Source organism: Neolamprologus multifasciatus, chromosome 9, assembly GCF_963576455.1.
Source record: "Neolamprologus multifasciatus chromosome 9, fNeoMul1.2, whole genome shotgun sequence".
Lineage (NCBI taxonomy): Eukaryota > Metazoa > Chordata > Actinopteri > Cichliformes > Cichlidae > Neolamprologus > Neolamprologus multifasciatus.
The window spans coordinates 5257652-5285262 of NC_140447.1; the positions used below are offsets into that span (position 1 = coordinate 5257652).

A 27611-nucleotide genomic window follows, 5' to 3' on the forward strand; every position below is an offset into this window, starting at 1 on the left:
AGAGGAGACGTGCAGTAAAGGTCATCTTTAGGAGTTACGTATGTATGGAAACAATAGCAGTTTAATATAATAATCATAAAATAAATTAGGAAACTTCATGGGAAGAAGATACATTAGTGGCTGAAAATCCTTTTTACACAGTTTATTTTAAATGGCAGCTATAACAAATATAGAATAAATATTAAACAAGGACAAAAGCGATGATAATCATACCTTCGTTTTATATTTGGTTACAACCGGATTTTTTTATTTAATTGGGAATAACGTAATAATCTCTAATCAGCTATAAATCTGTGCCTGAGCTGAAGTAGGCACTTTGCCCTCCTCCAGCTGAGGACCATGGCCTCAGACTCTGGTCTTCACACTAGGGTGGGGTCTGCTGCAGTGCGGGTTGGAGGCCAACTGAACCACATCATCTGCAGATAAGAGGAGATTCTGTGCAGCTAACTTTCTTTTTCTGAGTGAAGTAGATATGCTACAGCAGCGGTCCCCAACCCCCGGGCCTCGGACCGGTCCGTGAGTCGTTTGGTACCGGGCCGCGAGAGTTGAGGCTCAGGTGTGAAATGTATAGTTTTCAGGGTTTTTATCGGTTTTCAGCGTTATTTTGTTAACGTTTTTATCGTTAACTCGGTTTTCCTGGCTCTTTTCACGTGTGTTATGAATAAATTTTCTTTTTTTTGGTACCGGTACTAGTTTTATTTTGTTGTATTTATCCGCAACACCTTAAAGGCCGGTCCGTGAAAATATTGTCGGGCATAAATTGGTCCGTGGTGCAAAGAAGGTTGGAGACCGCTTGTCTACAGTGTGTTTTATTCCAACTGCTATTGAAGTGAACAGTGTGGCTCTGTGGAGGACTCTGGTTCCTGTGTGGATGCTAAGCTCAAATTGGGCCACCGCTTAACAGCCAGCCATCAGCCCTTCCCAGTCCCTCCAGTTATTACATCACCTGCCATTGTTTGCAAAATCTGTGTGTGAACAAGAGTTTATTTGTTCGGAGGTCATTAGGCCAAACTGTGGATGTAGCTTTAGAAATACTGAGAGGACGTATAACATCGAACGTACACATTCAAAGAGAGAAACAGTTACTGTTCAGTAAACCTAAAGGACACTTCATCATCTCAGGACAGCCACATAAATCACACTTTACCATGAAGGTTGCAGTGTTTAGGTTACAGCGCAGCTCTCCACATCACACACTCACAGCACACATCTCCTCTTTAGACACAAGTGTAAAAGACCCACACACACACAAAGCTACAGATCATTTGTTTCACGTCTGTCAGCTCACTCACTTACTTTCACATCTCATCATGCCTGCCAACCGTGGTCATTAAGGAGGGCGCAACAAAAGGAAGCTCCTGGCTGGTGCAGGATTGGAAGACCAAACAAGGCCATGGATACAACAGAATGTGCTTCTCATCATGTTTTAAACACATGCAGTGTGTAGCGTCACACAGGCTGTGATGAATGGAGTGTCAGTACCCCCCCCCGGTTATAGTTTAGCTGTGAGGCAAGTAGTTATTCTAGTATTTAGCTGAGTGATGCACATGAAAGGTTTCAGCCAAGATGGGTTTGTTTTTCACACAGCACTGCAAATAATGTTATTGCTCATTTTCTCACTTTTAGTGTCATGTTTGCACTTTGAAGTCTGTAAAAGAAATGAAATGATTTGAATAATATGCCGTGGCCTTCATGTACATCAGATCTCATCTGAACTGAGCACAAACACACTGCACTAACTCATGTAATCCTAACTCATGTAATCCTAACTCTTGTAATCCTAACTCTTGTAATCCTAACTCTTGTAATCCTAACTCATGTAATCCTAACTCATGTAATCCTAATTCATGTAATCCTAATTCTTGTAATCCTAACTCATGTAATCCTAACTCATGTAATCCTAACTCTTGTAATCCTAACTCATGTAATCCTAATTCATGTAATCCTAATTCTTGTAATCCTAACTCATGTAATCCTAACTCATGTAATCCTAACTCTTGTAATCCTAACTCTTGTAATCCTAATTCATGTAATCCTAACTCTTGTAATCCTAACTCATGTAATCCTAATTCATGTAATCCTAACTCATGTAATCCTAACTCTTGTAATCCTAACTCATGTAATCCTAACTCTTGTAATCCTAACTCTTGTAATCCTAACTCTTGTAATCCTAACTCATGTAATCCTAACTCATGTAATCCTAACTCTTTCAGGCAAAAGTATTTTTGGACAAGATACTGAAACATAAATTGCTCTAAAAAACTGAGCTATTTTCATGCTTTCTCTTAAGCAGTAAGTCATTCTGTGTTATCGGCTATCTGCACTGAAACACTGCAGAGCACGTTTACTGGAACGAAGTGGGTCAAGCCCACGCCCCTCCCGCTACCAAACTGTACAGGCCATTACTGTTGTCCTAGCAACTGCCAAACCCAGACTCACACGTCAGATTGCCAGATGGGAAAGGGTGATTGGTCACTCTGTTATTCTCGAGAGCACAGTGGCCACGCGCTTTATTCCACTGAACCTGATGCGTTGATGGGCTTAGCGATGTAAGGGTTGGATGCAACTGGAAACCAGTTCCAAGCAAAAGTTCTGAAGCACACTTAAGTACTCACACCAGTGCATAGTGGTGTCTGCTTCGTCTCAACCAACCAGTTTAATGTATTTGTGTAGCATGAAGGTTAGTGCAGCAAAGTCACTCTGAGATTGGAAATGACGTGTCAGAAGACATCATGTGGATCCAGTTGAATCTATTTCACTAATATAGACCGCTGTCAACCACGTTCATGAAATCCAACAAACAGTCGAGCTTCTTGTTCAAATTCAGACTCTTTGTCAAAGTAGGTCAGTTTTTGTTTTTTGAGTTAGTTTTCTTTGCTTTTGCGTTTTGTTGTTTTAACAGTCCAAGTGCTTCTTTAACTTGATGGCGCCATCGTAGCATTAAGCAAATTGTACTGACAAAGACCTCACTGGGGCTCGGTGCTGTTGGCATCCCAGTTCAAGCTATCAGGCAGGTAACTCTCACAAGTGCTGTCAGTTTATCTTCTTAGGTTGGTGGTTTGTGTAATCATCTGTTCTCCCTGTTATTAACCTGCTCAGTGTCATTCTAGGGCTTTAATATATCACACTCTCAGAAATCCTGACATCCAGTAACTTTGCTAACTAACTTGGCTCAACTGGCGTTACCCCAGTACAGTTGGAAAAATAATGCCATAAAATCCCTGGATTTGCCTCCAGCCACAGCAGTGTGACTTGACATCATGTGAGAGCCATAGCTCTGGGTGAACCAAACACTGATGATGCTCTAACGGACTCTAACTTCTGTCTGCAGATCCCTCCTGTTGCCACCATGCTGCCGAATTCTCACCTTGCAGAGAAGCTTGTGGCCAGGTAAGAACATACACATTCACAAACACATAGATGCTTGTTTCATGGCTGTGTCCAATGAGAGGTTTTCAACCAAGTAAATGTGCTACCTGCAGTCCTCCCAACAGCATGTAGCTCAGCTGGGCGTAGGTCAAATGCTGATTGGCTTACAAATGGCCCAGACCAGGTAAAGGATTATCATGCCCCTCCCAGACAGCACCAGTTGGACCACACACTTTGGACACTGCCTCCATTTGGCAGGAGATGCTGTCTGCAGTTAGACGGGCTATCATTTGCTCCCTAAGGTCCTCTAACGCACTACCAATGAAACACCACGTTGATCCCACAACAAGCCTTACTCAGATCAAATCAGATTGTGTCAAAGTTCAAAATATCAACTTCAGTCTCAACTTTTTTTAACTGACAGAAGGTGACACTTGCTCTCCATCCTCGTGTCAAAGAGGAGTAAAGGAAATGTGAAAGAGGCTTTTGCATCGAGTAAAAAGCAGCTGAGTTGCAGTTTTATTGCTGCTTTAGCACTTTAAGGAGGTGCTGGGGAAATTGTGGGTGAGGGGTGAGAGGGGGGAGATGGTTTCAAGAGAGATGCAGAGTAGACCTCACTGTGATCTTATTGACCAGCCAGTGAAAGTTGAAAACCAGTAAAGAGAAAGCTCAGAAAATGCTGAAATAAAGTGTTGAAAGATGCAGAAAAAAGGGAAGTAGTCTTTGGAAGGGTTAGTATTAGTTTTTGTTTTTAAGTCTGTGAAGGTTCTCAGTCATCCAGGTCATCTTAGTCTAAGGAGCTTGCAAAGAAAAGCGTCTGGACTTCTTTAAGTTGCTTGAAGACGTTTCAACTCTCATCCGAGAAGCTTCTTCAGTTCTAAGGTCAAATGGTGGAGAGTCCCGGATTGGGACTGATTGGGACCCACACCCAGTTTCACACCTTGACTCAGGCGATTAGAGGATCATCAGGGGGTCCTTTTGTCCCTCTGTGGGGGGAAACTCCCACTAGGTTTAAATCTGGGACTCTCCACCATTTGACCTTAGAACTGAAGAAGCTTCTCGGATGAGAGTTGAAACGTCTTCAAGCAACTTAAAGAAGTCCAGACGCTTTTCTTTCCAAGCTCCTTTGACTATTTGTTTTTAAGTAAAACTTTTTTACATTCAAAGATTTCAAAAAATATAAATTTAACTATTGACTTTCAGTCACAGTATCTCCAAAACACCAAGCACTGCTCTGACAGAGACGCTCTGCTGAGATCACCTGGTGGTGAGCCTCGTCCCACCCAGACTGGTTTATAACCATATACCAGCTTTAATTCAATTTTATTTATACAGCACCAAAACACAACAACAGTCGCCTCAATGTGCTTTGTATTGTACAGTAGACCCTACAATAATACATACAGAGAAAAACCCAACAATCATATGACCCCCTATGAGCAGCACTTTGTCGACAGTGGGAAGGAAAAACTCCCTTTTAACAGGAAGAAACCTCCAGCAGAACCAGGCTCAGGGAGGGGCGGGGCCATCTGCTGTGATTGGTTGGGGTGAGAGAAGGAAGACAGGATAAAGACATGCTGTGGAAGAGAGACAGAGGTTAATAACAGATATGATTCAATGCAGAGAGGTCTGTTAACACATAGTGAGTGAAGAAGAAAACCCCAATGCATCATGGGAATCCCCGGCAGCCTACGTCTATTGCAGCATAACTAAGGGAGGATTCAGGGTCACCTGGTCCAGCTGATCCAGATTTGTGTTATATAAAGTCATGATTTTTGCTTTTCCCTGCAGCTCACCACTATAAAGAGTGAGTCGCGTCTGAAGCATCTCCTGCAGAGGTTACCTGGTTACTGTCCAGAGTCTATGGTGAGTCACATACAGCAGCTACACTAACCAACAAATGGTTTCTATTGGAAGCCTTGTCTCAGGATTGTGTTGTGTTGTGTCATAAGGTTTGTTTGTATAACGCTTAGAAAATTTTATTAGCCTGACAGAGTAACTCGTATATATTTTGGCTCTAATATGCACAATTTCTGCAGAAGGCTCATGTCAGCATCTCTGCAATATAACTGACACATGGACATGAGTTTGTGTGGATGCATGTTGTGTGTGGGCAGGGGTCGCTCAGGTACAGTTGGCCCTGAAGTTAATGAGAAGCCAGTAAACAGAATTTACAGGATGCAGGAGCGTACCTAGAAGATCTAGGGCCAGCGCTGCTGCACGTGAGCCCGGTCCCCAAATAGTCCTGATCGTGTGGTTCGTATTTTGGATCATTTACAACATTTGCATTGTTTTCAGTTCATTTTTCTACCAAGAGCTGTGCAATTTAGCTCAAACTAATAGATGATGTTCCTGCAACACAAGGAGCTGTTTACAGTAAGAAAAACAAAGAACTAGTATGTACGTTAAATTTAGGCCCACACAGGCAGGCTTATAATGCAAACAGGCTCCAGTAATAACTCTGAACTACAGCCCATGTTCTCTAGCATTCTTGTAGTTCGACAACTTGTGAAGGAATAAAACAAACCATGAACTACTCACTGGTTAGTTTTATGCTCTGCGACCGACGCTGTTGCTACAAAAGTTTCTTCTGCTGCATCTGTTTGCTAAAAACAAAATGGGTTTGCAGACTTTGTGAGGGAGTCCTGATCTGTAAACAGCTGGGAGGGCTGGTGGGCGGGGCAGCGTGGACAGCGTGGTTAGTGCGACTCAAGAACAAGACGATGAAGGACTTTGAACTTCATACCACAGATGCATCTGTGAAAGTAGTAGTATTTCAGTGTTGTCACCATATGTGTGGTGTTTCACTGACATGTTGGGACACTGTGACACTGGGACACTGAGACACTGGGACACTGAGACACTGAGACACTGGGACACTGAGACACTGGGACACTGGGACACTGGGACACTGAGACACTGAGACACTGGGACACTGAGACACTGAGACACTGGGACACTGTGACACTGGGACACTGTGACACTGGGACGCTGGGACGCTGGGACACTGAGACACTGAGACACTGGGACACTGAGACACTGGGACACTGTGGCACTGGGACACTGAGACACTGAGACACTGGGACCCTGTGACACTGGGACACTGTGACACTGAGACACTGGGACACTGTGGCACTGGGACACTGAGACACTGAGACACTGGGACACTGTGACACTGAGACACTGAGACACTGGGACACTGAGACACTGGGACACTGTGGCACTGGGACACTGAGACACTGAGACACTGAGACACTGAGACACTGGGACACTGAGACACTGGGACACTGTGGCACTGGGACACTGAGACACTGAGACACTGGGACACTGTGACACTGGGACACTGTGACACTGAGACACTGAGACACTGGGACACTGAGACACTGGGACACTGTGACACTGAGACACTGTGACACTGGGACACTGTGACACTGGGACACTGAGACACTGAGACGCTGTGACGCTGGGACGCTGGGACACTGGGACACTGGGACACCGAGACACCGGGACACCGTGACACCGTGACACTGAGACACTGAGACACTGGGACACTGTGACACTGTGACAGTGTGACACTGGGACATTGGGACATTGGGACACTGGGACGCTGGGACACTGGGAGGCAGGTTCAGTTTGATGGTGTTTCACATGTAACTTGACTTTTTCCTCGTCGTGGTCTCCCTGAGAGGTTTCAGCTAACGCCCAGCGCTGTCCTCATCATCTCATACACATGTTATCCTTTCTTATGTTGCTGTGAATCCTCTGGATCTTTACATAGTTACTCATTAAAATAACTCTGTTAGATGATTGCTGTTAGCTCAAACAAACAGCTTGAGTCTAAAACTGCCCTCTGCCCTTTCAGTTAGTAATCTGTGGAAATCTCTGGGTGCAGAACAGATTATGGAGATTATGATCTTTGATGTTGTTCCAGTAACCTTACTGTCCTTAGCTTTGCTTCTTTTGTCTTTTGCACAACTAAATTAGATTATTCACGTCTCATGTGCTTTCACACCAAAGGACACCAGGGCACAGGTGATGTGTGGTAGAGCTCCTGTCATTCTGCACTGATGCCTTTGATAATGCCAGAGCTGCACGAGCTCCTGCTGATATCTGTAAGTCAGATTGATCGGTGAAGAAACAGATCAGAGGACGATCAAAGACAGTGTCCTTGGGGACGTTTGTCTGTATATTCTCCATGTGTCTGTCAGACCAGGCTCCTCTAGCTGCTTATTTCAGACATTTTAAGGTGGGTTGTCTGTGTGTGCATCCAGGTGAGATCCAGTGTGAGTCATGTGACAAAATGATGACTGCGTTTGTGTGTGTCCAGAAGAGAAACATGGATACTTTCAGTGGACCTGTTTTCATATTCAGTCTCCTTTCTGAGTCTTTGTGACTATAATGAACTTCCCTGTGTGCTGGTACTGATACGTGAGGAGTGAAACACTTTGTGCTTTCCACAGACCTGAAACTCTCTCTGGGTCTGTGGTTGATTAACGAGCTGTGATGGATGATGCTGCTGTTCCTCTCTGTGAAGCAGAGCTTCAGTGTAAAAACAGATCACAGCTGGGTGGGAGGAGGCAGCGTTCAATGTAGTGACAAATGTATCCGCTGTACAATTTAAAATAAAATGAAACAATAAAAAAAGTTGCTGCTGTTCATGGAAACGTTATCAAAAAGGAGAAAAGTGGACACAGAGTGTCGAGTAGTTCAAGAAGAGCAGCTCCTGTTTATCCACCTGTGTGTTTGCTGTGTTCACGTTTCAGTGCTCAAGGTAGGGCTGCTCAATTAATCGTTTTTTAATCTCGATTACGATCTGGGCTTCAACGATCATTAAAAATGACTGAGCCGATTATTAGCCCCTCCCTCGTGCTTTACTCTCGCGCTGCTCCGTGTGGCAAATCGAGCGCACCTCTCTGCATTTCAAACATGCGTCACAACAATTAAGAGCAGCGGTCTCCAACCTTTTTTGCACCACGGACCGGTTTATGCCCGACAATATTTTCACGGACCGGCCTTTAAGGTGTCGCGGATAAATACAACAAAATAAAACTAGTACTGGTACCAAAAAAAGAAGATTTATTCATAACACACGTGAAAAGACCCAGGAAAACCGAGTAAACGATAAAAACGATAACAAAATAACGCTGAAAACTGATAAAAACCCTGAAAACTATACATTTCACACTTGAACCTCAACTCTCGCGGCCCGGTACCAAACGACTCATGGACCGGTACCGGTCCGAGGCCCGGGGGTTGGGGACCGCTGATTAAGAGGACCCGAGGGAAGCTCGGAAAGCTCAGCAGAAGTTATTTGGAGAGGAGAGTGACTGCTGTTGGTTGACAAGAGGTAAAAAACTTGAGTGGTGTGGAAACATTATGGGTTCAGTCAGACGTGGATCAAGTAGACACAGTGTGTAAACTTTGCTACAGTGTCGTAGCTGCACCACAGAGCAACACTGCAAAGTTCACTAAACATAGATGTTTACATTTTTCATTTATTTCTTATATTGCAAACATTTGCACTGTTATCAGTATTTGCACTATTTTATATTATTTTTGACAATCTTTAAAGTCATTATTCAACACATTGTTATTGTTAAATAAATATCGTCAAATAATCGAGATCTCAGTGAAAATAATCGTGATTATCATTTTTGCCATAATCGAGCAGCCCTAGCTCAAGGAATAAAATATTCATCAGCACTATGAGACAATCCTAGTGAACAGTACAAGAACGGGTTAGCACAGCTGACTACAGAGAACATAAATGAGGGGTTGGTAGGTTTGAGGAAACAACCGTCTCTTTCTACTCAGCAGTGAAAGCTGGTCACCTTATTGAAGGGAAATAACCGAGTTTTCAAAGCCAAACTTTGAACCCGGCTGCACGTGCCCTTATCAGCCCAATAAGAAGCTCTGACACAGGACTGAGGATCCACCAAAGAAAGCTGTCATTTGTTGCACCTGAGGTTGCCATGGGAGCACAGATATTTGACCCCTGATGTTGATTCATGTGTAAAGGTCACAGCAGTGAGCAGTGTGTCCTTCCCTTACCAGGATATAATTCTCTAGGAACGATATGTTAAACACTGAATCAGCAGAGTGTCTTTAAATGATGTTGGTGGGAGAATGCTGCCTTTTCTCTAATGTTTCAAAGGTTTTCTTTCATTTCACTTCAGCTGTTACGACACGATGATGACAGGAGTACGTTAGCATGTGCAGCAGTAGATTTTAAGAATACTCACATTCAAAATGCTGCAGCCTGATCATTTTGTGCAGGTGTTGATCTCTAAATCGTAATGAGAGTAGCGGGAGGTCAGACCTGCGAATGGTGAAAACTGCATATTTTTCTGTGTTGTTTGATATCTGGTTTAAACAGCACATTTCATTAGATATGATTCGTCTGCCAGCAGTTTCCAGTTAACTGAATGTAAGGTGTAATATCAGCAGCCCAGAAAGCTGTGAAGAGAACACAGCTGACATGTCAACAAGTGTACGTCTCACTGTCCTGTAACAGCCCGACAACATGTGTCCCTCAGCTGTAGGACGCAGAGGACACAGAGGACTCTGGTTCCAGTGGGAGTTTCCTCACATTCATATTTTCAACACTCGTCTGTTTCTGTTTGAAATGAAGAACGTAGAGTAAAACTCTTCTACTGGCTCAGTTTATTCTGTTATGTTGTAAAGTCATGGGATTTCTGCACAACTAATATAGTGTAGTAAAACCTATCTATGAAGCGCCTTGAAGCAACTTTTGTTGTGATTTGGCGCTATATAAATAAAATTGAATTGAAATTGAATTGAAAACAAACTCTTGATTCTTTTGCTTTGATGTAGTTACTTATCTAAGGTGGAAAGTTTTTTTGTTTGTTTGTTTGTTTGTTTGTTTTGTTTTTGCTTTGTTTTATTCTTTGCTTCGAGCCCTGTGTACAGGAGCTGCATGCTAAAAGATCTTTTGTTAAAAGGGTTGGCGTAATAAGCAAATGCTTCAGCCAATACCTTTTGATTAGCCTTGTCTCATGCTTTCTTGCTTTGTGGTAATCTTTGTTCTGTCTTCACTGAGATATTTGAATGCTAATCAATAAAATCAAAATCAAATCAAATCAAATCAGATAACTGCTGTGTGAGCACCAGCTCATTAAAACTGTTGATCCAACAACCTGTGAAGGAGCCGTGCAGTGTGCTGCATCATGGGTCACACCTGAGCTTGCTGCACATCTGAGTCGAGTAGACATGTGGTCAGCAGAGCGGCCAATCAGAGCTGCTGATTCTGTCCGTTTGCAGACAGAATCATTGGTCGATTGTTTCTTTGAAACATTAACACGATCAGAAAACGTTATTAATCCTGAGGAAATGATGTGGTTACAGTAACAGTTCAGGTAGTTAAATAATACAAGAGTTTACACATTTAACAAATAGCACTAATATATACAAATCACTCTATTATAAACATGAAGAATATCATAGAGTGGCCACACAATAACTAGTTCAGTCTTTTGTTAAAGCAACATTTTTCTCACATCCAACCAGCTTCCTTCTCTCTTCAGCCAAAGCCCCGCTCTGTGGTTGGTGGAACGAGCCAGAAACATCATCATCACATGCTAATTTCATTTGGTTTCATAAAAGACCTGCAGACTAATATGTCGTATTCACATGGAATTATAAAGTTACCAGAGTTCGTGCTGTCTTCTCCCAAACATTGAAGTTTGTTTTAACAAACCCACGGTGTGTGAGAAAAACAGAGCTACATATCTGATCATTATGCTTCCTGAATTATAAAAGCTGTTATTAAGGTTTTTTGTTAATAACCTCTGACATTAACCATTTTATGTCTTATAGAATGAACTTTGGATGTGCATCAATTCTACACTTCCAGGTAAGCAGGTGAAACCACCACATCCTGATTCTGATCTGCTGTTGTAGTTCATGGTCGTGGCTCAAGAGTTTGGAGTTCGCCTTGTAATCGGAAGGTTGCCGGTTCGAGCCCCGGCTTGGACAGTCTCAGTTGTTGTGTCCTTGGGCAAGACACTTCACCCGTTGCCTACTGGTGGTGGTCAGAGGGCCTGGTGGCGCCAGTGTCCGGCAGCCTCGCCTCTGTCAGTGCGCCCCTACAATGTAGCTGCCATCACCAGTGTGTGAATGGGTGGATGACTGGATGTGTAAAATGTGCTTTGGGGTCCTTAGGGACTAGTAAAGCGCTTTACAAATACAGGCCATATTTAACGACCAACCAATCTGCAAAATAAAATCTGTCTGCAAACTGTTGCACAGGCATCTATCGGTGCAGCACATGAGTCCAATACAAGGAGTGACATTTATTTACACAATCACCAAGTGCAGATACAGTGGGGGAATTGCAGGGTTCAAGGGTCCAAGGGAAAAATCCGGGAAGGGAATCTCATTCACACTTGCTCTCCACACGTTCACACGGCGGGTAGGTCACGGGTCCAGGAAAACTATACACGGGGAAAAAGCACACAGGAGATTCACAGAGCTAGAGATTCACTAACATGTCTCGCACAATCATCCAGCAATGAGACTGTCTGTGTCCCGGCCTTAAACGTCCAACACATAATTGCAGCCTGATAAAGAGAAGGTGTGTGAGCCAAGGGCGGAGCCTGCAATGAGCTCCGCCCTGGCGGGGAGGTGAGAGGAGAAAGTAAACAGAAACACACGTGGCCTCGTGGAGCCGGGCAGACACAGCACATGTAAATGTACAGTACATACTGTTTATAGAGGAACGTGAGCATTGATGAGAGATGATAGCAGCGTCAGGTTGTGTACTTCATGTTCTTAACAGCACGGCTTTGTAGCAGTTCAGCACCAACTGAAACATTTGGTTGGATCTACCTGTGAAATCACAGGTAAAATGTCTCTCTGTTGAGGGCTGCCTACTTCGGGCTATGCAGCACAGTGGCGAGACCGCTGCTGCCTCACAGCGAGAACGTGTTGGGTTTGAATCAGGCCGGCGTCTTTCTGCATGCTCTCCCTGTGTTTGTGTGGGTTGTCTCTGGGTGACTTCCTCCCACAGTCCAAAGACATGCAGTTAGTGGGGTTAGAGTCACTGGTGGTTCTAAATGCCCACAGGTGTGAATGTGGGTGTGAGGGTTGTCTGTCACTGGGTGTTAGCCCTGCGTCAGGCTGGAGACGTGTCCGGGTGCACCCTGCCTCTCGCTCTATGTTAGCTGGGACAGGCTTCAGCGATGACAAACATCAGCAGAAGAGGATGGATGAAGGAATCAAAAAAACCTTCCTCGAGTCCTCTCAGAGTGAGACATCATTGATGTTCACTGATTTACACGTACACGATGGTGGCTGGACAGATGGGGAGAGGACTTTCCACCCACCCCAGACACGTGGAGATAGTGAAGTTCACTCTGCAAAGATCAAAATACAGCCAGTGACTACAGTGAACACCTTTGTTTTCAGACATGTGACAGCAGAGCTTACTGCAGGCAGTGAACACGCTCGCTCTGCTTCACCATGAAACCACCTCCGTGGTGTTATCGCTGCTCTAGTTTGAATATGAAACTCTCAGAATAAGTAAATATGAATCTGTTTTCATAATTCACAGTAGCAGTAAATAAATCACAAAGTGTGATAGTTAAAGAGCTGATTCTCTGGAGTTTGATTTGCTTGCAGGAGTATCGAGGAAATCAGAAGGCTGGGTGGGGCTGGGCTGCTGTGAGCTGGCCATCACGACAGAGTGTCGCAAGGAATGCAAACAGGTGAGATGCTGTGGAGAGTCCATCCTGGAGAGTGAGCTGCTGTCCTGTTAGGGATGATGTCACTGATCTCATTTCTTTTCCCCATGTAGGCATCTTCAAAAAATGATATAACAAAAGTATGCAAGAAAACCACCGAGGTAAGTCCAACAGCATTTGGTAGTGGCACACTGTCAGACACAGAGGAAGTTCTTAGCTCTGTTTCTGTGTCACTCACAGATGGATTGTTGCTGTTAATGCTTACAGCGCTTATTGAAGCTAGCTGTCAGACTTGTAAATGTCCTCGTGTTTGTTTCTGTCTCTTCCTCCTTCGACTGCTCCCTTTACAGGTTTACAACAGTGTCAATGTGTCGATGCAAATGTGTACGCTTACATGGAAGTTACTAATGTTTCCACACTGTTGCTGTTATTATTCCTTCAAGTGTTTTCTGGTCAGAATCACAGTTTCCTCACGTCTGTTCCAATGTTTGAATGAAATGTAATCAATCACTAAAGCACAAATATAGGTTTTTTTTAGTCAAGGGTCAAAGGTCATTCAGTGGTGGAGCAGTCGTGTGGTGGGAAATCCTCGTACATGGAATCAGAACAAAGAGTGGTTCAGAGACTTGAATCCAGTAACATGTTTCTGCTGCAGTAGTGTCACCACAGCTTCTTGTTCTCCTTCTAGAACTCGCTCTACAGCTGCATCACCAAAAATGAGAGTAAGTCTTACTCACTCACTTCCTGCCACATTTAGTGTTTTTGTCTCCATCCTTGGTTTGTCATACGTACTATAAATAAACAAATAGCAGAGCTTTGTAATTTGCCTACCTCATAACTTCCTGTTTAGAGGATTTATTATTATTATAATTCTTATTGTTATTATTATTATTATTATTGTTGTTGTTATTGTTATTATTGTTATTATTATTATAATAATTCTTGTTATTATTATTATTATTATTGTTATTATTATTGTTGTTATTATTATTATTATTATTATTATGTTATTATTGTTATTATTATTGTTATATCTGTTTGTTGTGATTCTTCACAGAATAGTTTGAGTGGTATTCATTCTTTGATGTACAGTGCCAGTTTTATTCTTAGTTTTATTTGTCACACTTACATTTTTCACATGGTTAAACAAATGTTAATGTTAGACAAAGATAATCCAAGTTAATGCAAAGCACTCATTAAACAATGGTCTATTGTGAAAACAAACCTTCCTTTCACCGTTAAAGAGTGGCTGCTCCTTGAACCTAATGAGGAAGAAGTGCAATCGAGCGTTTGTAATAACCAGCAGTGAGTCGTTCATGTTGCTCTGAAGGAATTTTGGCTGCTTTTCTTTGTGGAATTGTTTTCATTCAGTCACAGTGGAGGATTTCCAAGATCATGTCACAGTGTGTGGATACACAGCAAAATCTCCAGTGTTAAATTAATACTAGAGAGTGTCTGTATGTGTCCACTCCTCTGAGTGTTAAATATGTTAAATATAAGTGCTGATTTTCTAACACTGGAAAATAACTCAAAATGTTAGAAATATTCCAGTGTTAGAAAATCAGCACTGCTCAGTGTTAGTCATTGTAAATCTTCAAAACTGACTAGGTTACTTTTAAACATATAACAGTGTTATATTTAACACTCAGAGGAGTGGACACATACAGACACTCTCTAGTATTAATTTAACACTGGAGATTTTGCTGTGTAGGGTTTGAGTCCAGTCTGTCACTAAGCCTCTTCAAAACCTGTTTGTTTGTTTGTTTGTTTGTTTGTTTGTTTGTTTGTTTGTTTGTTTGTTTGTTCGGTCGGTCGGTTGGTTGGTTGACCGGTTGACTGGTTGGTTGGTTGACTGGTTGGTTGGTTGACCGGTTGGTTGGTTGACCGACCATGCTGCATAACGTGAGGGTGCTTGAGCTTCAGGTCTGGGTTCAGGATATATGGTTCCATCAAAGCAGAGCCCCAGACCATCACACTCCCACCATGTTTGTCTGTTGGTGCTTTGCGTTTATGAAATGCTGTGTTAGTTTCATGCCGATGGATCGGGACTTTACAACACACAGAAGATTTTATCAAAAGTTTTGGGGATCGTCACAATGTTTTTTGGCAAACGTGAGATGAGTCTGTGTGGACCTTTTGGTAAGCAGTGGCTTTTTCCTTGGAACTCCTTGATGCCAGTTTTGCCCAGCGCCTTCCTTAATGCTGAATAATGAACTCTGACCTGAGGCGAGTAAGATCTGCATTTCTTGTTTTTCTCTGTGCTTCTGCTCTTGGATGAATTGTCCTGGATGGAGTCCTCACTGATCCAGTTTATCTGTGAATCTGAGACGGTGGGACAAATAACAAAGAAAGCACCATCACAATGATAAACTCTTCATTTCTTTGGAAGTCATGGTATTGTTTCCCCGACTGTAACCAACTGGGATTTTGGCAGAGCTTGAAAACCTCAGGCCCACTTGGCACAGTCACTGCATACTTTGATACTCGTAACCTCAGCCAGCTGTTCTTACTGTTTAACCTGTGTGTGCATGTGTGTGTGTCCCTGCAGTGGGATCTACATGCTGCAGCTATGCAGGTCGTCACACCACCTGCAGAGAGTACTGCCAGGCCATCTTCAGGACCGACTCGACCCCCACCGTGTCCCAGATCAGCGCTGTCAAAGACTACTGTCAGACTCACAGTGCTCAGCTGATTCACTGTGTCAACAACTTCACAAAGTCCTACCCCATACACAGCCCTGTGGACAGTAAGTCCCTCTGCTCACACACAACACAAGGAAGTACAGCTCAGTGTTCGCTATGAAGAGAGTAAAGTGCTGGAGTAGAAACAAACACCATGAGGCTCTGCAGATGTCATATGGTGCATATAAAACGATCACTAAGACAGGAAGTTGAGTACAGCTCATTCATGTTTACCACTGACTGAGCTACCATTCACTCCACAGAGGTAATACACAAACATTTGTTTGTAATAATGTCCAAGGGTAAAAGCAGTTATTAATTCATGCTGAAGAGTCGGCAAGTTGGCAAAAATGATCTTCATCCATAACTTTAAAAACTCAGAGGAAAGTTTTTTTTCCCTCCTGTCCCGTTTGGCTCTTTGCCATCAGAATGATTGTCTGAAGACAAAGATGCTCAACAGATTTACTTTACCAAATGGACCATCCCAGCCTTGCTGTAATGGTCTATTTGATTCACCTTTTATTGTTTACTTTATTTTATTTTCACTTTCTACACACGGGACAGACTTGACTGGGGGAAAGAAAAACAGCGGGGGAGAGGAACGGTGCTAAAGGGCAAAAAACAAAAACAACAAAACAAACAGACACACATCTATGAATCACCTGGATCACCTGTTAAGAAAGAAAAAAGAGAAAACAAGCAGAAAAAGAGAGCAATATAATAAACAACATCACGATGATCTATGTGAATATAACAGTAAATACTAAATAATGAATATTATTGTGCAGCTCGTAGAAGCAACAGTGCACTGTGTGCTGTGCATATGCAATTACTCAGCACTCACCCAGCGTGGAGACATAAACAGACACTGGACACACAATCACACTCCCCAAGCTGTCTCTATACCCCAGGTCTACGTAGCCTTGCTTGAAGGTTTGTTGAATAAACCTTTAGTTGCACCACGTGTCCCGAACACCGAGCACATGGACGTGTTTACCCCACGCAGCCCTGCTGTGCAGCTCAGTGCTGCAGCCAGGCCTGGTGGTTCTGTGGTTCTGTCACTAGTTAGTTAACATCTATTAACCAACCCACTGTGGGACGTCTGCACTAAACATCTTCCATAAACCTCACACACAGAGTGACATCCTGCACATTTGACTGTATATGTTCAGTGTTTCACTTCATTAAACAGACACACAAATATCTGTGGAAACTGTGTGTGTGCGGTTTCGTGACTGATGTAGTGAGCGTGGGAATTTCACTGGGCGATGTATAAACTCAGTAACGCTTTCTCACACGCAGGTCTGTACTGCTGCGACAGGGCAGCGACCCACTGCCAGATGGCTTGCCGACAAATCCTTCGCACTATGAGCACAGAGCACGAGATTATGGAGGGTTTGATCAAAGAGTGCGGCTCCCAGCCGCTCCCTCAGGAGCCCATGTGGCAGTGCTTTCTGAGCAGTGTCCAGACTCCTTCCATCACTGAAGAGGATAACCTTCCTGCCAAGATGGACTGTGCCAAGCTGCACTGCTGCTCCAAAGCCAACACCTCACTCTGCAGGTATGCCACGTTTAGTTCTTGACATCAGTGAAAGACGAAGGTGTTTGGGTGTCGTTTACAGCCAGCAGAGGTGAACTAAGGTTGATTATAAATGTGCTCCAGGGACATGTGTCTGGAGATCAGCTCTAACTGGGGCAGCCAGACATGGCAGGACTTTGACCAGCTCTGTGAGTACAACCCAGTGGAGACAGAGCTCATCAACTGCCTGGCTGACGTCAGAGAGCCCTGCCAGCTGGGCTGCAAGGACCTCACCTACTGCACCAACTTCAATAACAGGTCAGTCTTCTGCTGTGTGATGGTCACTGCATGTCAGTGACACGTTATCTACATATGTAGGAGGAGCCTGAATGGGTACTGTGCCAACACAAGCTATGATTTTGTGCCATAGACAAAATCAAAGTGAGGAAATAAAATCGTATTTTTCAGCGTATTTGTCACGATGTTCTTAGGCGCAGGTGAAGAATTCGTACTCTTCGCCTTAGTATCGTTATTAAACTTTAATGCATGTTCCCATTGACCACTTCTCATAATGACCTGTGTCTGTTCAGGGGTGACATTGTAGATAAACGTGTGGATCCAGAGATCTGAAGCTTGCACAACATTAACCTCCTCAGACTCTTTCATTTCATGCATTTTTATTTTCCCTTTGCTATTTGGGCTGATTGGGACATGAATGTAAAAACAAAGAATTATCTTTTTACCTGGTTTTGCTCTACAAGGGCCTGACATCCACATATTAGGGCATTCATTTTAAATTCTGATAGAGAAGTAGCTCTATAACGTCCTCGTAGGTGGATATCAGGCCCTTGTAGAGCAAAATGTAGTATTTTTGTCTAGACAACCCAAAAATGTGGACGCAGGTCCTAGGAGGTGAAACCTGGAAACTTGTTTCATGTGTTGTATTGCCATTTTCTGATATGTTGTTCCTTTTTTTAGTCACTGTGTTTTAAAGTGTGATTAACAAGTAAGTCAAAAGTTCTGTGACTCCACCTGAAATACCAGAAATAGTTTTCACTATGGACTAAATCAACATCAACACACTGACTTACAGGGAGTCATCTAGAAGAAGCTGATCATGAATAGAGACAAACTGTTCATTGATTTAAAAGTTCACTTCTGCAGCTTGTTGATCACAGCTTGTGTGGTCTGGATGTCCTCATAGGGTACAGTGTAGTGTAAAGGTGTATCTGTGGGATGGGACACAGTATTACAGGAAATACTGGTACATGGCAAGTTTATTTATACAGCACAATTCAACAACAAGGTGATTCAAAGTGCTTCACAGAGACATTAACAAACAATAAAAAGCGTGATTTAAAATTAATTTAAAAAACAGTTGGTAAAATCAGAACAGTAGATAAAATCAGTAGTTAAAATGTAAGTTTTGATATTTAAGCTTAAGTGTGGATTTGGTGTTTTATTCAAATGCAGCTGAGAACAGGTGAGTCTTCAACCTGGATTTAAATAAACTGAGTGTTTCAGCTGATCTGAGGCTTTCTGGGAGTTTGTTCCAGATATAAGGAGCATAAAAGCTGAATGCGGCTTCTCCATGTCTGGTTCTGACTCTGGGAACTGATAAAAGACCGGATCCAGATGACCTGAGGGATCTGGAAGGTTCATACTGGGTCAGGAGGTCACTGATGTATTTTGGTCCTAAACCATTCAGAGCTTTATAGACCAGCATCAGAACTTTAAAGTCTATCCTCTGACAGACAGGCAGCCAGTGTAAAGACCTCAGAGCTGGACTGATGTGGTCCACTTGTTTGGTCTTAGTGAGGACTCGGGCAGCAGAGTTCTGAATGAGCTGTAGTTGTCTGACTGATTTTTTAGGTAGACCTGTAAAGATGCTGTTACAGTAATCAAGCCTGCTAAAGATGAATGCATGGACTAGTTTTTCCAGGTCCTGTTGAGACAGCAGATCTTTTATCCTTGAAATATTCTTGAGGTGACAGTAAGCTGATTTTGTTATTGTCTTGATGTGTTTTTCTAAGTTTAGGTCTGCGTCCATCACTACACCCAAATTTCTCGCCTGGTTTGTGGTTTTTAGGTGTATAGACTGAAGTTCTCTGGTGACCTGTAATTGTTTTTCTTTGGCGCCAAAGACTATTACCTCAGTTTTGTTTTTGTTTAGCTGGAGAAAATTGTGGCACAACCAGTCATTAATTTCCTCAATGCATTTACCAAGAGCCTGTACAGGGCCTCGGTCTCCTGGTGACATTGTGATATATATATGGGTGTCATCTGCATAGCTATGGTAGTTTATTTTGTTGTTCTTTATAATCTGTGCCAGTGGGAGCATGTAAATGTTAAACAGAAGGGGTCCCAGGATGGAACCTTGGGGAACTCCACATGTGATACTTGTCTGCTCAGATGTGAAGTTACCTATTGATACAAAGTATTTCCTGTTTTCTAAGTATGTTTTGAACCAGTTTAGTACAGTTCCTGAAAGACCTGTCCAGTTCTCCGTTTGAGTAATATGTTGTGGTCAACTGTATCAAATGCTGCACTGAGATCCAGTAAAACTAAGACTGACATTTTTCCACTGTCTGTATTCAGACATGTGTCATTAAACACTTTGGTCAGAGCGGTTTCAGTGCTGTGGTTCTGTCTAAAACCTGACTGGAAGGCATCATAGCAGTTATTCTGTTTAAGAAGTAATTGAGCTGTTGAGAAACTGCTTTTTCAATGATCTTACTTAAAAATGGGAGATTTGAGATCGGCCTGTAGTTGTTCATTTGTATCTTGTCAAGATTGTCCTTTTTCAGTACAGGTTTAATTACAGCAGTTTTTAGTGGTTCTGGAAACACACCTGACATTAAAGAAAAGCTGACGATCTGTAACAGGTCTGACTCCAAAGTCTTTGAGACCTTTTTGAAAAAACTTGTTGGCAGGACATCTAAACAGCAAGAGGAGGAGTTCAGCTGACCTGAGATGTCCTCCAGGTCTTTGCTGTTAATCGGGTGAAACTGTTTCATGGTGTTTAAACTGTTTTTCAGTGGACACAGTACATATACTGGATCTGCTGTTGATGTAATTGCTTGTCTAATCTTTTGGATTTTTTCTGTGAAGAATTTGGCAAAGTCATTGCAGGCCATGGTCGAAGTTCAGCTGCCACTGACACAGGAGGCTTTGTTAGGACTGGTTCTTATAAGCTCTTGGATGCTCAGTTAGAGTAGAAACAACTCGCCTCATACATACATGCACTTTTTTCAAAGTGCCTCAGACAACAACCTGGGGTTAGTATGATGCCCTAGTGTACTTGGTGTGCAGACTGAGGCGGTCAGGGATTGAGCAGATGGATAATCAATAAACTGATGTCAAATAATGTGTTTTATCAGCTGTATAAGAGCACCAAACAAACTCCTCCAGTTACCAGAACTAGAATAGAAAGACCTTGGTGCTCGATGGAGGCCATGACCTGGCCACGTGTTCTTACACTGTTTTGTTAAAAATCAGATAACCAGAGAATATTGTCTAATAAATGAGTTCATTAATTATTGGTTAACTAAGCAACTTATTAACTGCTGCCATAAATGTGACTGGGAGTAAAAGGTCAAGAAAGAAACGTCTTGTCATGGTATCTGGGTCATTTTCACATTCGGGCAGGAACTGAGGGGACCGTGTTGAACTTGAGGCAAAGAGCCACCATCAGTGGGGTAAGCCAGTGAGATTATTCCACAGTGGTGTGGGAGAGCATGTCCTCAGGCAGCGCTTTACCTCTGTTAAACTGCTGAGTGTGGTCCACGTAGCACAGCCTCCTCTGCAGTTTGAGCTTCTGAGTTCTTGTATGAAAGAAAATGTGTATAAATAGACCCGGTGGGTTCTGAAGTGGAGCCACAAGTGTATGAATAGACACAGTGGTGTGTGGATGGGATGGTGGATGAAGTGAAATGGGGCCACTCTGGGAGAATTCAAGAAACATAGATGCTGACTTAACCCTTTAAAGCTGGTTGGAGTGGGCACGCTCTGTTTTGCGTAACTATTTTTAAATCCCGGTAGCTCTGCAACCACGTGACCTAGCGCAGTAATTTTTTTTGCATATGAAACCGGAGGAGTTGTACTTACATCTTATGCCATCAGCTTGTCCTCGGTCACAGTTTCCTTCCACATAAAGCTTTGCAAAAACTGCATAAAAAGCACTTGCAGCAACAAAAACATAATATTCCAGAAACACACTTTGCCGATCCGATCAGCTGTTCATAAAACTTCCTACGTCCATCAGCGCGAACTATCGCATGTCCACCATGACCTGCCCGAAACCGGAAGTGACGTCATTTTGCGGACATGTAGTTTTTTACCATCAGGGCCTCATGAGCCTATACTGGTGTTTTTAAAAGTTATGTTTGACTTTCTGACTTTCTGTGTGGTTTCTGGGATGCTTAGGACTCATATTGCACTGCTGGAAATAGTTTATTTTGATGCATATGCTGCTTTTTTGCAAATTTGCATTATAATATTTATTTTCGCTTTTCCTGCAGTGTATGAAAATTGGTGTATTTCAAAAATAAAACTATGAAGACACTCAAAATAAATTTCCTGTGGTGGGAAACTATTTTGTGCAACTTTTTTGTATTTACAGTTTTGAGGGATAAGCCTCTTAAATTTCTCTAACTAGAAATATATGTTAAAAAAACAAAAACGATTTTCAATTTTTTTGTAGTTTATTGCACTTTTTTGCAATTTATGTAATTACTATGCACTTAATGCAGACATTTTATTAAACTTTAGGCTATAATGGCTGTATTGATGTATATCAACTTGAAATGCTCCCAAAAATGGCTCCACAGCATGTAAACATATAATATAAGCTCTGGCGGACTTGGTTCTATGGTAGGTCTTAAAGGGTTAAAGGTCCCCCTCAATTTAAACTGAATAATTATGTAATTAATAACATGAAAATATAAAAATATTTTTAGCTTCATTTGTTTCTTAAGTTTGATTATGAACAGGCTGTCACACAGGTTCATATGTGTGTGTTATATGTACACAGTGTCTCCTGTTGAGAAGCCCACACACAGAGCGTTTCAAAAACAGGAAGTACATGATGTCATTTCTAAGTGATTTTATATGTTTATAAATACTAGAGACAAAGAAAGTATTTAATTGGTTTTATTGGTGATCCAAACTTTTGGATGTTTGACTTTATTTTGCGTATCCAAGTCCAGATGTTGTTATTGACAGCCTGACTGCAGACTAATACAAACATAACAGAAATATCTCCCTACGTCGTCATGCTCCACTTCCATAGGATAGAGGAGCCAAGCAGCCACAGCTGGATAGTTTGTATTGCAGACTAAATGTAGGAAGACTGAGACGTAGTGGGCTGCACCAGTGCAACACCATTTGTTTCTGCTGCTGGCAGTAATCACTGTAAGGTTTTCACTTTTGTGACTGAAAGTTGTGCATGACTGTATTTCTGCAGCTGGGAGAATGAATCACGGTTTAGTGAGGTTGGCAGCAGACTATTCACTGAACTGAGCACAAGTCCGAGCTCCCACCAAAGTATTATGGAGGGCCATGACTGCCAAAATAAATCAAGTTCATCATTAAATAATTAGTTGTGTCATGAATTCATTAAAACTTGTAACAATTAATTAAATATATACGTTGCTTTTAAAATATCAGTTCATTTAATTTAAAACGTACGAGGCATTTTTATTCATTTCCAGTCTAACTAAGGTGCAGCTCGGTGTCTAAACACACGGCAGCAGCTCTTCCAGTCCGTCCTCGTGTTGCAGACCTGCTCTGAGTGAAACCTCATGAATAATTACCAGCGTCTCTAACAAACTGCTAAGGGTTTTTGACAGTATTTTACGATCAACATATTTTGGGCATATGGGTCTATAATTAGCTGTTACGGTTTTGTTCTTCACTGGTATCAGTGACATCATAGATCCTTGTTTTGGCGTATCACACATGTGATCAGAAACGTTTGGACACACCTCCTCACTTAATGGTTCTTCTTTATTTTCATACTGTTTACATCGTAGATTCTCACTGAAGGCATCGAAACTATGAATGAACACAAAAGTATGAATTCACTCAGAACTTGTTTGATATTTCAGATTCTTTGTAACATCCAGCCTTTGCTTTGATTCCTGCTTTGCTCGCTCTCAGCGTTCTCTCCATGAGCTTCACGAGGTCGTCTCCTGAAATGGTTTCCAACAGTCTGGAAGGAGTTCAGAGATGCTGAGCACTCGTTGGTCCTTTTGCCTTCACTGTGCGCTCCATCTCATCCCAAACCATCTCCACTGGTCTGGTCAGACCACCAGCACCCCATCACTCTCCTTGTTGGTCAGATAGCCCTGACACAGCCTGACATGCCAGTTGGCTACTTATTTCATCTGCAGGATAAGGACACCTGTCAATACTCTCTTCCCCCCACCATAACTGTTTTTGTGGGTGATTGTGAGTGTGCAACACCCCCAAGCTCCACCGTGGACCTGACACAGAGCAGCGAGACATTTTAATGTCTCTGTATCTGAACCCCTTTATTTAAAAATATAACAGCACTAGAAACGGCACTATAACACTTTGCAGCCTGTCTTTTACTCACAGCATGAAGTATAAATGTACCAGTGTAGGCGCAGTGGTAGAGGGGGGCTCGGAGGCTTTTTCTCATTTATGTTTTTGTTTTATTTTTTTATTCATATTATTGTGTTGTGGATGTTATGCTGGAGCAGGCGGGTCAACGCCAGACTGATGAAAGATAAGAGAAGAAAGCAGAGAAACAGGAAAAGGAAACAGGAGACAGAAAAAGAGACGAATGAAGTAAACAGACGCACTCAACTGCTGCTTCTGTACACAACACACACACACACACAGGGAGGCACACACACACAGAAACACTATTTTACTCTGTGTGTGTGTGGGTGTGTGACTGCAATAATGAGACAGAGGCTGATAGGGGGAGCTCTGCTGGCCGTCCACAGCAGCAGAGCTGTATCAGTACCTGTGGAGATTTCAAACTGCACTCTTTTACGCAGCAAACCGCAGATTTCCACTGATTTTTGCCACATTAAGAATAAATTCCTCTCAAAGAAGTCTGTCAGAAAACGATGGAAAAGCCTGCCTCTGTCCTGCTGCACTCCTGCATGGACTAAGCTCCTGTCAGCCTGACCCGTGCATTACCAGATTTAGTTTTGCTTTGGAAGTCAAGCCTAAGTTGGCCATGATGGCACCGACTGTGGTTACAGAACCCCCCCACACACACAGAGTGAAAGAACCACACCCAGAACCTTCTCTGTGGAGCCGTCGGTATTTTAAACCACCAATTAGCTGACTCACTTGAGACTAAACCCACCAATCAGGCTCCACAGACGATTCCTGATGTGGTCAAGAAGGGAAAACCTGTGAGAGGATCTCTGGCTCCCTCTGTGGGAGCTGCTGCACCGCTGAACAGCTTATCGACTTCCTGTTGTGTTTCTGTGTCTGTCACAGGCCCACGGAGCTGTTTCGCAGCTGTAACATCCAGTCAGACCAGGGTGCCATGAATGACATCAAGCTGTGGTCTAATGGCACAATTAAGATGCCCTTCATGAACATCCCTGTGCTGGACATCAGGAAGTGTCAGCCCCACATGTGGAAGGCTGTGGCCTGCGCCCTGCAGATCAAACCCTGCCACAGCAGGTCCAGAGGCAGCGTCATATGCAAGTAGGTCTCCTCTCACCTCCACATGACTGTTGTTGTACTTCTCTCTGTTATATCTATAATGAATGTAGAGCTCTGTCATAATACAACCAATAAGAAATGAATGTGAGTCCTCAATGACCCCTCACCCTATCGCACCTGTGTCGGATAAAGATGGCGGCTGTGTGTGTGGCGTGCCGTCAGCTGTTACCTGTTTTGTAAATTGATTAACACTCTGCATCCCACTCCCCTCTCCCCCTGACATACTTTTATTATCCTCTCCTTGGGGCAGCAACTCGACGGCTCCCCCTTCTGGCCAAAAAACCATGGCTTCAGTATTAAAGGCAGTAAATCTGATATCTGCCCCTTCAGCTTGGCTGTGAACCACCTCAGTGCAAGCTGGAGGCCATCAGCTGATGTGACAAGAAAAAAATGTTACACAGTATTGTTACTTTGTATTTTGTTTAAACTTGTTACCACTTTATTTTATTTAGAATTCAGATTCAGTGTTACCTTGGCAGATTCCTTTTGTCATCCATCCATTCTCTTCCACTTATCCTTATCAGGGTCGCGGGGGCTGTAGCCTACCCCAGCTACCATAGGGCAAGAGTCGGGGACAGGTATCCTAATGAAGGGCTAACACAGAGAGAAATAAAACCATTCACACTCAGATTCAGTTTAGATTGACCCACTAACTGAATGTGTTTGGATTGTGGGAGGAAGCCAGAGGGAACCCAGGCAAGCACGGGAAGAACATTCAAACTTCACACATATTTCAGTTTATTTAGAATGTTTTTACTCACTTTAACTGAATCATTTTAAAATCTAGAACAAATAAAGTATTGTTGTACATACCAGCTGTTCTATTTGTTTTATCTGTCTTCAGATCAGATTGTGTGGATATCCTGACCCAGTGTGGAGATACAAAACGTTTCCACGAAGGACAAACACCAGAGAGGATCTGTGAGCTCCTGTCGCCCATTGATGACCCTGAACACTGCATCCCTCTCTACAGATACCTTAGTGAGTTTGTTTGTATTATAGAGAAACAGAAGGGATCAGCTGTAAATGAAACAGATGCAGTCTTGTAACTCAATAACAAAACATTTTAAAAATCAGTTTGCCACTAGAGGGCAGCAGAGCACAGATGCTCAGAAGCTGATGGATGCAGTAATCCTACAATGTTGTTTTGAATAACATTTTAGCAAACACATTGCAGCTTGTAACACAGCAGACTTAAAGAAATATTAGCATCCTGATCCAATGCTCAGTGATTACAGTCACTGGTGTTTGACATTTTCAGTGTCGCTGTTTCCTGTTGCCAAGGTAATGCACTGAAAACAAGAAACTGACATTATTATTATTATTATGTTAATTATTGTTATTATTTGGCTGCACACTGGGAGCATTAGCCAAGCTAATGGTGTAGTTCAGTTATTCTTCACAGAAATGATGATGAAAGATGAACTGATACTGCCTGTTAGTCAGCGTCTGAGCCCCTAACGCTACCAGCAGCCACGATGACTGAGTTGCTTTTTTTCTTTAATTACCTTCAGCTTAAGGCTAGTTTTGATGATATGGTACAAATGTATATTTTTATACAATAAAAAAGCATACATTATACACATGCACAGTAGAATGTGCAGCAATTTCCTGTAGTTGTTTTGTCCGTCTTTGGCTCCCAAATCATGGATGTTAGAGCTTCCAGTTCATGCCAAAAATGGTCTCTAATAGTTTCAGCTTTTAATTTGAAGTTCATGTAGACAGTTTTTACGACAACAGTTACTGAATGATCTGATGAACAAGCACATGTGTCCTATTTAATGGAAAGACAGAGTCAGCTGGAACTGTCTTTCCACTACACAGGACTAAGGGCTGCACATCGAGCCTCTATATGCTACATATTAGAGTTTGCATTAGGTCTCTTTTCTCCTGATGAGACTTTTCTTTTGAAAACACACATTCACATTCTTAAAAACAGGAAGCATTAATGGTACTTTCCTTTCCCACACACCATCAAGCACCCAGCTCCCTGGGCAGCAACACTGTTGAGGAGGTTATCCATCCATGCAATCCTAACCCCTGTCCGAGCAACCACATATGCCAGGTGAACAGGAAGGGCTGCCTCGATGAGCTAAACTGTCAGCCGTACCTCTGTGTGCCAGGTAAGACAAACTACAGTTTCTGCAGCTTCACATTATTCACATTCAAGAGGCTGAAGTCTGTTCTTATGTTTTCAGGCTGCAAAATGGGTGAAGCCTCTGAGTTCTTGGTGCAACAGGATGCTCGCATCCAAGTGCCTACGCGCACTGATCCCACGGTTTGCTTCGAGGTGTGCAGCTGTGGTCCCAGTGGGCGACTGGAGAACTGTGTGGAGATGCCCTGCATGGACACCAGCAAGCCCTGCATCGTAGCAGGACAGAGGAAGAGTAGGACTCTTAAAGACATACGATTCTTATACAGTTAGTTTGTCAGCATGTGGACAATGAAGCAATTCTTTTAGTAATTTAGCCTCTGCATACGAGGAAAGAAGGTTTTAAATCAAACAATCCAGATGTTTTTGAAGTGCAAGCTTTCACCGTTCATTCGTGGGATTTAACAGAAGTGCTGCATTAACTGTGAAGTTATTACTGCCATTTCTAATACGTATCTCCCAATTTTAAGAAGCTC

General features: G+C 42.7%; 1 protein-coding gene across 2 annotated transcripts in view; it reads left to right on the forward strand.

Annotated features, from left to right (window-relative positions):
• Positions 1-27611, forward strand: part of reck (reversion-inducing-cysteine-rich protein with kazal motifs) — a 66912-nt gene that overhangs the window by 14929 nt on the left and 24372 nt on the right. For both annotated transcript variants that reach the window (XR_014876068.1, XM_085172661.1), the window contains exons 2-14: positions 3332-3390; positions 5161-5235; positions 11206-11242; positions 13009-13094; positions 13184-13231; positions 13759-13792; positions 15619-15816; positions 17054-17312; positions 17415-17588; positions 24753-24965; positions 25828-25964; positions 26963-27106; positions 27182-27370. Coding sequence is in view for 1 of the 2 variants with exons in the window: in XM_085172661.1 (XP_085028787.1) it covers positions 3332-3390; positions 5161-5235; positions 11206-11242; positions 13009-13094; positions 13184-13231; positions 13759-13792; positions 15619-15816; positions 17054-17312; positions 17415-17588; positions 24753-24965; positions 25828-25964; positions 26963-27106; positions 27182-27370 (1653 nt within the window). In the remaining variant the exon portion in view is untranslated. The remainder of the gene's footprint in view (positions 1-3331; positions 3391-5160; positions 5236-11205; positions 11243-13008; positions 13095-13183; positions 13232-13758; positions 13793-15618; positions 15817-17053; positions 17313-17414; positions 17589-24752; positions 24966-25827; positions 25965-26962; positions 27107-27181; positions 27371-27611) is intronic.